This window comes from Ctenopharyngodon idella, chromosome 15 (assembly GCF_019924925.1).
Source record: "Ctenopharyngodon idella isolate HZGC_01 chromosome 15, HZGC01, whole genome shotgun sequence".
NCBI lineage: Eukaryota > Metazoa > Chordata > Actinopteri > Cypriniformes > Xenocyprididae > Ctenopharyngodon > Ctenopharyngodon idella.
This window is the reverse complement of record NC_067234.1, coordinates 7,096,365-7,108,068: the sequence shown is the minus strand read 5'-3', so window position 1 is coordinate 7,108,068 and position 11,704 is coordinate 7,096,365. Positions and strand designations below refer to the sequence as shown.

General features: G+C 36.5%; 1 protein-coding gene across 1 annotated transcript in view; it reads right to left on the bottom strand.

Annotated features, from left to right (window-relative positions):
* Positions 1-836: 836 nt before the first annotated feature.
* Positions 837-11,704, bottom strand: part of cog6 (component of oligomeric golgi complex 6) — a 67,705-nt gene continuing 56,837 nt past the window's right edge. The window contains exons 18-19 of the mRNA XM_051863905.1: positions 6,349-6,428; positions 837-1,510 (exon numbers count right to left, since the gene is read on the bottom strand). Of these exons, the coding sequence (XP_051719865.1) occupies positions 1,363-1,510; positions 6,349-6,428 (228 nt within the window). The 3' untranslated portion in view covers positions 837-1,362. The remainder of the gene's footprint in view (positions 1,511-6,348; positions 6,429-11,704) is intronic.

Sequence of the window (11,704 nt, the reverse complement as noted above, 5' to 3'; positions counted from 1 at the left end):
AATAGTTGTCTATATTCATAACCCATTTCACAGTAAACCACACCACAGTGTCACACTTGTACTTCACTTGACTTTGCTTTTCACTAGTTGAAAGCCTCGAGCTGAATGCGAGGCATGTGAGGGGCTTCTTGGCTACAGGCACCGCGGGGAGAGTCCCTTTAATGCGGCCATGTGACATGCTCAAAATATTCCCCCAGATGAGAGGCCATGTGGCCCCCAGCGCCTCTCACACACTGAGTTCACTGTAGTCTCCTCACACCCTAACGCTCTTCTATCCTTTACCCTGCACTTCTGCGAGGCTTACTATTGCATCTGCTTTCATTTCAGATTTAGTACAAACTTCTATTAAAAGTCTGAGAGTAATACTGCTTTTATTTTCTCTGCTGTTTTTCAGTGTTTTGCTAAATTTAGTTGGCGAACGAGCACTGGCAGGCGTTTTGTCGGCAATTAAAGGATGGCGTGACTGGCCATTGGGCCGCTGACATGAAAGCACCATTGTCTGAGAGAATGCCTTCGACTTACTCCCCATTGGTCAAGTTCTCCACTGGGTGGCCACAAAATTTCATTTAACTGTCTCCTTCAGAAGAGGCTGAGAGGGAAAAAACAGTGTGTGAGACACACAAGCCTGTGAACTTTTGAGTGTATTTTAATGTTGTTTAGAAAACAATGTGATTTAAAAGAGAAGAAAGGATAGATAGATAGATAGATGACAGACAGAAAGACAAACACACAGATAAGACAGACAGACAAACAAGATAGACAGACAGAATAGAAAAGACAGACAGACAGATAAATAGATAGATAGATAGATAAAAATGGACACACATAAGCCTGTGAACTTTTGAGTATTTTAATCCAGTTTAGGAAAAAATATGATTTAAAGAGAAGACAGAACTGTTTCTGATTACAGACCGACGCTGAGTCACATCAGACCTCTGTGGTGGTGAATGAAAAAAGCCCCTGTGTATGTAATGCAATGACTATACTTATATTTGAGTGCATGTGAATATGTGTGTAGCAGTGGAATGGTCTGTAGTTTGCTTCCCCAGGCCTGCTAGTGGGGATCTCCATTCACGTGGGGAGGAAAAATAAATATTTTTTTCTCAGTGTGAGCTGTCCTCTCCTCTTCTCTCCTCTGGCACATAGCAGCGTCCACAGAGCAACGTGTGAGAAATCCAGACAGATATGTTTCTGTACGCTCGCTGTCATTGGAGTGTCTTTGTTTCACATAACTATTATTACGCAGTGAGAAACCCCTCCCATCACCTGACAAGTACATGGTCTTGTGGCCAGTCCAGGAAAACTGAGTGTGTTGAGTATCACATCCTGGCTTGTTACAATTTGTAGTGTGTGTGGCACATTTCAGGACAGCAGGGTTTGTACCTGCTGTGGAGATCTGTGCAGGACAGACTCAGCGTCTTTATAGGCGTTTGTAGGGTTGGTGACAGCTTTATACACCTCTCCATACGCACGACACACCAGCTCTGTGGACTGTTTGAAGATCTGCTCCCTGAGAGAGAAAGAGAGAGAGAATGTTTCTGAATATTATATGCTAAATTTACACATTCAATATAAGTTAACACATTAAACAATGGTTACATTTTACATCACAATACCCATGTCACCATGCTGACTTTTTTGACTTTTTAATTAATAATATGAACAGTGAATTTAATGTGATTAAAATGTATATTTTTTTCTATACAATTTAACCAGACAGACAGATAGATAGATACAGTTGCAAGAAAAAGTATGTGAACCACTTGCAGAATTTGTGAAAATGTGATAATTGGTTTATAATAAGAGAGATCATACAAAATGCATGTTATTTTTAATTAGTACTATCCTGAGTAAGATATTTTACATAAAAGATGTTTACATATAATCAACAAGACAAAAAAATAGAATTTATTAAAATTACCCAGTTCAAAAGTTTGTGAACCATTGATTCTTAATACTGTGTGTGGTTACCTGGATGATCTACGACTGTTTTGTGATGGTTGTTCATGAGTCCCTTGTTTGTTCTGAGCAGTTAAACTGAGCTCTGTTCTTCAGAAAAATCCTCCAGGTCCTGCAGATTCTTTAGTTTTCAAGGATTTTTTGCATATTTGAACCCTTTACAGCAGTGACTGAATGATTTTGAGATCCACCTTTTCACAGTGAGGACAACTGAGGGACTCAAACACAACTAATAAAAAAGGTTCAAACATTCACTGATGCTCCAGAAGGAAACACGATGCATTAAGAGTCAGGGGGTGAAAACTTTTGAACAGGATGAAGATGTACAAATTTTTCTTATTTTGTTTAAATATCAATTTTCTTCATTTAGTACTGCCCTTCGGAAGCAACAGAAGATACTTGCATGTTTCCCAGAAGACAAATTAAGTACAATTTACCTTGATCTTCAAATTCAAAAAGTTTTCACCCACGGCTCTTAATGCATTGTGTTTCCTTCTGGAGCATCAGTGAATGTTTGAACCTTTTTTATTAGCTGTGTTTGAGTCCCTCAGCTGTCCTCAGTGTGAAAAGATGGATCTCAAAATCATTCAGTCACTGCTGTAAAGGGTTCAAATATGCAAAAAAAAAATCCTCAAAAACTGAAGAATCTGCAGGACCTGGAGGATTTTTCTGAAGAACAGAGCTCAGTTTAACTGCTCAGAACAAACAAGGGACTCATGAACAACCATCACAAAGCAAAAAAAAAAAAACAGTCGTAGATCATTCAGGTAACCACACACCGTATTAAGAATCAATGGTTCACAAACTTTTGAATGGGGTAATTTTAATTAATTCAGCTATTTTTTTGTCTTATGGATTATATGTAAACATCTTTTATGTAAAATATCTTACTCAGGACAGTACTAAATGAAAAATAACATGCATTTTGAATGATCTCTCTTATTTTGTTAAACTTTTTCACATTTTCACAAATTCTGCAAGTGGTTCACATACTTTTTCTTGCAACCGCAGATAGATATATATATATAGAAACAGACAGATACACAGACAGATAAAACGACAGACAGATAGATAAAACAACAGACAGACATACATACATAATGGCAGACAGACAGATAGATAAAATGACAGACAGATAGATAAAACGACAGACAGACAGATAGATAGATAGATAAAACAACAGACAGACATAAAATGATGACAGACAGACATAAGATGACAGACAGACATACAAATAGACAAACAGATGTAATGGCAGACAGACAGACAGATAAAACGACAGACACAGATAGACAGACAGATAGATAGATAAACAACAGACAGAAAGACAGACAGATAACATGACAGACAGACAGGTAAAATGACAGACAGAGATAGACAGACAGACAGATAGACAGATAGATAAAATGATAGACAAACAAACAGACAGACAGACAGGCAGACAGGCAGACAGGCAGACAGACAGACAGATAGATAGATAGATAGATAGATAGATAGATAGATAAACGACAGACAGATAGACAGAGATAACATGATAGACAGACAGACAGACAGACAGATAGACAGACAGACAGATAAAACGACAGAGACAGACAGTCAGACAGACAGATAAAACGACAGATAGATAAAACAACAGACAGACATACATAAATACAGAGACAGACACAGACAAACAAACAGATAAAATGACAGACAGACAGACAGGCAGGTAGATAGATAAACGACAGACAGATTGATAGACAGACAGATAACATGATAGATAGACAGACAGATAGATAAAATGACAGACAGACAGGTAAAATGACAGACAAACAGACAGACAGATACAATGACAGACAGGCAGACAGACAGACAGAGCAGACAGACAGATAGACAGACAGACAAAATTACAGGCAGACAGAGATAAAATGATTGAGACATAAAATGATAGACAAACAGACAGACAAACAAAATGACAGACAGACAGACAGACAGATCGATAGATAGATAGATAGACAGATAGAGAAACTGTTCACAATATCTTTAGAAAATGTAAAAAACTAGGTGCTATTGAAATTTATTAACTTTCATGTATCATGTTAGACACTACAATGTAAAGTGCTCCTCAAATAATAAAACGGGTAGCAATTAAAAACTGATTACCATATATGATTGGCAAATAAACCAGTCAAGGTTAATCTGACAACCACATTTTACATTGTGTTACTGAACAAACCAAGTGATTCAAAACAACACCATAGATAAATGCCTCTAGGAACACTTTGGTAGCCATAACTTGGTGCTGTTTTGGTTTTGAGGGTACTTTTGTTGATCTAGGTTCTTGGAAACACATCACACATGAATCGGCTCTAATTGAAAACTACATAAACTGGTAAGAATATTGCTGGTCGAGTGAGCAAAGACAGTAGAGCTTCACAAGGCACTGATCTGGGTTCAGTTCAGGACTAACACTGCCCTCTACAGATGTACTTCTACCAGTGCAGCTACACATTTGCACATATGGCAATCTTGAAGGTAACTGCGCAATTTACATGCATGTAAACCATCATCTCATATATAAATATCAACTCAGATCAATGCTTGGCCTTAAAGGAACAGTTCAACCGAAAATAAAAATTTGTTGTCATTTACTCACCCTAAAAGCACCATAAACGTATCATAAATCACCTTTTCCACAACCACTTAACCACCCCACACATTTAAACCAATTAACTTACAAGCATATACCAAAAAATAAAATTAAATAAAAAGAAAATAAAAATCCAAATTTTTTTCTTCTCTGCATTTCTCCTCTGCTCTAGCTTGCTTTGTAATCTAGCTATACAATAAACCTGGCATTGTACATTACGAATATTGCTGACTCTATGACAAATTGCTTTTGTTCCTCTATTTTTAAGTTGCTTTAGATAAAAGCGAATTGCTAAACGCATAAATGTTAAACAGACGGATAGACAATTAGACAGACAGACAGACAGATAGATAGACAGATAGTCAGATTTGTGAACAAATCATTCAGAACAGTTTTAAGAATCGGATCAAACAATTCACTAAAAAGATTCAGTCCATAAAACAATTCCTATATGAATCGGACAGGAAAGCATGAGTGGATGTCAAGGGTTTCCAGCAAAAACTTCTCCCTCACAGAGAAAAGAAAGTCATTAAGGTTTGAACAGACACAAGGCTGATTAAATGATGGCAACATTTTAAGATTTGGTTGAACTTATCCCTTTAACGTGAAGTAAACAGAACAAAATCTGTGTGTGCGTATGGATCCATCTCCATTTAACTTGTCTTTGTATCTCACGCAGAGTTGAGTCACGTGCAGCTTGTTTATGTGTGGGAGAGATAGCCAGAGAGAGAGAAATGGACCAGGAGCTAATTAGCTGTGCCAAGCCCGTGCACGAGTCCATCTCCATTAATAGAGAACATTAACCTGAGGGACAGTGAGTGCTCCTCAAGCCTGTTACATTTCCCAGTAACAATGTGACTCAATGTGTGCGCCTCTCTACCGCTCAAATAGCAACATCGCACTGATGTGCTGATGCTAAAAGCACCAACTGCAAAGAAGAGGGGGAAACAAGAATCATGACAAACGCACCAGAAACCTGTCATGCTCTTGACCGCTTCATTAATTCCTTGACGAACAGATATATTTTATGAACCAAAACCTTATTTGTTTAGGTGGGATGTGATTGAGTAATAAGAATAGAGTAGCTAAACTTAAAATTGAAATAAATTAAAAATGGGATGTTTTACAAAAGCACAACATTTAAAGGGGTCATATTCTACACTAGAAATAATCTGAAATTGTCAATAAATAACGCACATTTTTTGTGTTCAAACATTTTTGGGAATTTTAAGAGAATACAGTGTTAAAAAAAAAAAAAAAAAAAAAAAATTAATTTCCATTGCCCTTGAGGGGAAAGTTCACCTCATAATGAAAACCGTTGTCATCATTTACTCACCGTCACGTTGTTCCAAACCTGTATGAGTTTCTTTCTGTTGAACACAAAAGATATTTAAAAAAAATGTTGGTAACCACACAGGTAGCCATTGACTTCCATTGTATTTTTATTTATTTTTTTACTATGGAAGTCAATGGCTACCGTCAACTGTCTGGATACCAACATTCTTTAAAATATCTTCTTTTGTGTTAAACAGAAGAAAGAAACTCATACAGGTTTGGATTGACATGAGGGTCAGAAAAAAAAGAGTCACAAAAGTTTCATTTTTTGGTAAACTTGTCATTTTTAAATGCTCTTCAACTCCTTGTATATAAAAGGTAATCTGTAATTGTAATGTTTTGAAATGCAAGGCTTCATGTTCTTGGCAAATGGCTGTATTATAGACGAAATGTGTGTGATACAGTAAATGCAAGCTGACTCGTACTTGATAGCAGCACTGAGCAGGAAGTTGAGTTGCGGCATCACAAGTGTATCAGGAGATGCCAAATAACGGTCAAACTGAACCTGTGAGTAAAACAAAGAACACACCGTTAGACAAAACAGGAATGGAAAGAAAAAACATTCATGAAAAACATTGCCTACCTATCTTTTAAATGTTGCTGAAATTTTGCAAATGTGACTGCACCTTTAAAACCATTAGGTAGCACTATTTGGACAAGATTTGATTTGTTAATTTACAATTATTAACAAAGGACGTCTGTTATTTCACCTAAAAAAGTGTCTGAATCCTAATGATGAATACTAATGATCCATTAGTAAAAACTATTTAGTAATTTGTTCTGCAGGTTGTGCGAGAAAAAGACATTTTCGATTCAGACTGGATTAAAAATCACAAAATATGTCTGGAAACATGAATCTATGTAGTGTGTAATATAGCTGTTTGTGAATGTAAAAGGTCTGCAAAGTTTCAACAGGGTTTCTACAGGATTCATCAAATCTAATTTAATGCTTTTTAATGCCAATTTTTTAAATTTTAATGTCATATATATATATATATATATATATATATATATATATATATATATATATATATATATGTCGCTAAATGTCAACAGATGACGTCATATGGCAATTACAATATTTATTATGTCATTAAGTTGCATTCGCATTCTACCAAGTATCAGCCCTTTACATTTGTTTGCCTCTCTGCTGCTATCTCTTTGTGCTCACATAATGTATTTTAATACAGCCAAATTCCCAATAAAATTGTTGCATCTATATATTTTTCTGTTTTGTTGTCAGACAGTATGAAATGGTGACTGAAATGCGGCCCATTAAGACTACATGCAGGGCTCGACATTAAGCCTTGTCATGTGCTCGCCCTTCGGACAAGTAAATCGGTCATTCACTTGTCTGAGTAAAACAGTTGCTTGTCTGGAAAAAATAGGATTTTTTTTTTTAATTTTTTGGTGTAAATATGAATTTATTCTGAAGCAATATCCTTTCAGAATATTCCAGCTTTGACATGTATAAATCTGCATATTTGTGATATTTACACTGAGGGCATTTTTTTTTTTTTACCTTTCCCCCCACCCAATCCTGTATGATTCATGTAAAATGTAGGATTCATCTTTTATTTTTAAATTCTTAAATGTGTTCAATAAATTCAATTAGAATAAGACACTAAAGGCTGTTAGCAATCATATTAAATCATTTACAAATAAAAAAAATAAATAATAAAAAATAATTAAAAAAAATCAATTTTTGAAAATTCAAGAAATGATGGAAATGATAAGAAATGATATTTTTAAAAATTAAACTAAACCACCAGTAGGTGGAGGCAAGTAACCGTCTTAATAAGTGAGTCATTGAGTCATTCATTCAAACGATTCATTTCAATGGCTGATTCATTCAAGAATGAGGCAGTTGTTTATTAATGAGTCATTGCCTGCGTCTCAATGTGCAGTCTATCCATCCTAAATAGTATGTGACATTAGTAATATTCAATACTATTTAGGGCAGATAGTATGCATATTGGGATGCTTGACTCAACCGATTCGTTCAAAACGCTGAATCATTCAGTAGGCTAATGAAAACAAGGCTGCGCGAGCAACCTTGTAACCTTCAGTCCATTATACAGCCTATTATTATCCACTATCGATCGCCACTTACACTAAATATAATCAAATCTGTAATTTTTGCGTTTTGGTGATTCCCAAAAGTTTTTTTTTTTTTTTTAAATTGACGATTTAATCAGGCTCCTTGTCCGACCGGGCAAGTAAAATTCTCTTTCACTTGCTCCTTCAAAAAATCCACTTATCCTGGACTAACTGTGTCGAGCTCTGACATTATAATCCTGATTTGTAATCGAGACGAGGTAATTTTGTCTGACAAAATCACCATACACATAAGATAAAGACATTTGCTGTGATTTTGGCTGTACATGTAAAATGTTCACTCAGGTTAGAAGCAATAGTATCTACTTTATTTGTTCTCCGACATCCTCAACTGAATGCGCTGCTACTCTCAGTCACTCACTGAACAGAACAGACGCAGAGAGAGGTGCGCCTGCGGCAGGAAAGCAAGATCTCGCGCTCGTGCGGCAGTACCGAGGGTCTCGGAAGATAGATAAGGTTTCAACAAGTCGCTATATTTGTCACAATGCGATTTCTTGGGAAAAAAAATCACTAAGTTGGCAACACTGATGCAGCCTTCGGTCTCCAGGTCCAAGCCGGCAATCCGCTATCAAAAACGGCGTTACGGCAATTTTGCACCGGCCGGAGGCAATTACCAAACTGGTTCCGCGTGTGTATCACACCAATGTACATATTTTGCGACAGCAAATCAGTTATTAATTATGAAGGCTATATTCAAAATAAACTGGTATTAATTTTTTTTCTTCAAAATTATCTAAAAAATGTAATGCCTGTAGGAATCAAATTTAATGCTTTTAATGCCATTTAAGGCCTTAATTTTCGCAAAATCCATTTAATGACTTTTAATGCTTTTTAAATGGAGTTATTGTCTCCCAAAAAAAAAAAAAAAAAAAAAAAGATTTTGAACTGCCTGAAATGAGTCATTAGTAATTTCATTCTTACTTCCTGCTCGAAAATTTGCATGAATGTGAACAAAGTCTACTTTGGCCCACCCTCAAACATTGTAGTTGTATCTGAGGCCTGGAAGAATTTGGTTTGTGCTGTCAACATGTTGAGAAGACACTTTTTTCTCCACTGCGAAAGCAAATCTACTTTGCAGCACTTTGCAGCACACAAAAGAATGAGGGACTCAGGCTCGAATTGATACAGTAAAACCAGCGCCATTGTTACACTCGTATCACTGTATCATGTGTTGAGAAAGCCTAAAACTATATATTTGGTTTGGTTTCCAACACACGCTGTAAGCTAGGGGTGTAACAATACATCAACATAGATCGATACATCGATCTAATGTCTAACGATACGATGCATCGCGTAAAAAATCGATACCTGTGGGCTATTTATAGAGGCACCTTTGTTTTAACACTCTCCACATTTTCACACAATGTCAGTCTATGCATTATCGCCAACTCGTGCATTCTGGTTTAAACTACCTTTCAGAACTTGTGAAAGACGCTCGGGACAGTAGATGGATCTGTCACTGTCCCAATCGGACCAGAGCTGAATCTTTACGAAAGTTTATAATTTGCTCGTGTTTAAAGCCTTGCAAAAAAGCAGCGCGCAAATCTCAAACAGTGTCCGTTAGATCACAACACTGAAGAATAGAGCGCTATGAATCGTTCTTCACAGACACTAACTGAAATGTAAAACTGTTAAAAGAAAATGCTCATGAATAAACTGCTGCGAAGGAGCGCTGCGCGCTATGACTCTGTTGCTTCAAGCGCATCATTCTGCACGCGGGATGCGCATTCGTGCTTTGTGCCGCACTGTATTGGAGCCTTTATAATACTTTTGCACAATGAAAGAATATTAATAGCCTATCTTTTTCTGTTCTACCTATAATATGCTGTTGTTTAAAAAGCTGCGCTATACATTTAAAAGAAATGTCTTTTAATTTTATATACAATATATACACAATATATAGACCTTATTTACCAGAGAAACAAGCGCGCCACCATCTTTAAAATATTGTCTTTGAACTTCCGTTTTTGCGGTAGCTGTGTATATTTATGGCATCGCTGTTGAAGAATAATTAGCTGGTGAAGTGGATTTACCTGTTGTAGAGTTAATGAACGTTATCATGAGCATTGTTATGTTTAAAGCAGATGTCTTAACAAATCTCTTTGTGCTCACATAATGTATTTTAATACAGCCAAATTCCCAATAAAATTGTTGCATCTATATATTTTTCTGTTTTGTTGTCAGACAGTATGAAATGGTGACTGAAATGCGGCCCATTAAGACTACATGCAGGGCTCGACATTAAGCCTTGTCATGTGCTCGCCCTTCGGACAAGTAAATCGGTCATTCACTTGTCTGAGTAAAACAGTTGCTTGTCTGGAAAAAATAGGATTTTTTTTTTTAAATTTTTTTGGTGTAAATATGAATTTAGTCTGAAGCAATATCCTTTCAGAATATTCCAGCTTTGACATGTATAAATCTGCATATTTGTGATATTTACACTGAGGGCATTTTTGTGTATATTTATGGCATCGCTGTTGAAGAATAATTAGCTGGTGAAGTGGATTTACCTGTTGTAGAGTTAATGAACGTTATCATGAGCATTGTTATGTTTAAAGCAGATGTCTCAACAAATGTCAGTAGACCGGGAAGATTTTAAAATGAGCAGTTCTTTCATAAATACAGAAGATCGCTGTGGAAATACAAGCCGGAAGTCAAAAGACAACGAGCGCAGCGCTGAAAAGGGGCGGGGCTACATAAGGTCTTCAGTTTTTTGACATTACACATTTTAGCACAGAAGCCTAAAATTACTTTCTTGACTGCTGCCATGTCATAAGCCTGATATTAGAATACTGTGTGAATTTTTTATTTGTGGATGTTCCAAACAGGATGTGAAATTTTTAAATAATTATTTATGTTATACAGGTGCTGGTCATATAATTAGAATATCATCAAAAAGTTGATTTATTTCACTAATTCCATTCAAAAAGTGAAACTTGTATATTATATTCATTCATTACACACAGACTGATATATTTCAAATGTTTATTTCTTTTAATTTTTGATGATTATAACTGACAACTAGAGAAAATCCCAAATTCAGTATCTCAGAAAATTAGAATATTGTGAAAAGGTTCAATATTGAAGACACCTGGTGCCACGCTCTAATCAGCTAATTAACTCAAAACACCTGCAAAGGCCTTTAAATGGTCTCTCAGTCTAGTTCTGTAGGCTACACAATCATGGGGAAGACTGCTGACTTGACAGTTGTACAAAAGATGACCATTGACACCTTGCACAAGGAGGGCAAGACACAAAAGGTCATTGCAAAAGAGGCTGGCTGTTCACAGAGCTCTGTGTCCAAGCACATTAATAGAGAGGCGAAGGGAAGGAAAAGATGTGGTAGAAAAAAAGTGTACAAGCAATAGGGATAACCGTACCCTGGAGAGGATTGTGAAACAAAACCCATTCAAAAATGTGGGGGAGATTCACAAAGAGTGGACTGCAGCTGGAGTCAGTGCTTCAAGAACCACTACACACAGACGTATGCAAGACATGGGTTTCAGCTGTCGCATTCCTTGTGTCAAGCCACTCTCGAACAACAGACAGCGTCAGAAGCGTCTCGCCTGGGCTAAAGACAAAAAGGACTGGACTGCTGCTGAGTGGTCCAAAGTTATGTTCTCTGATGAAAGTAAATTTTGCATTTCCTTTGGAAATCAGGGT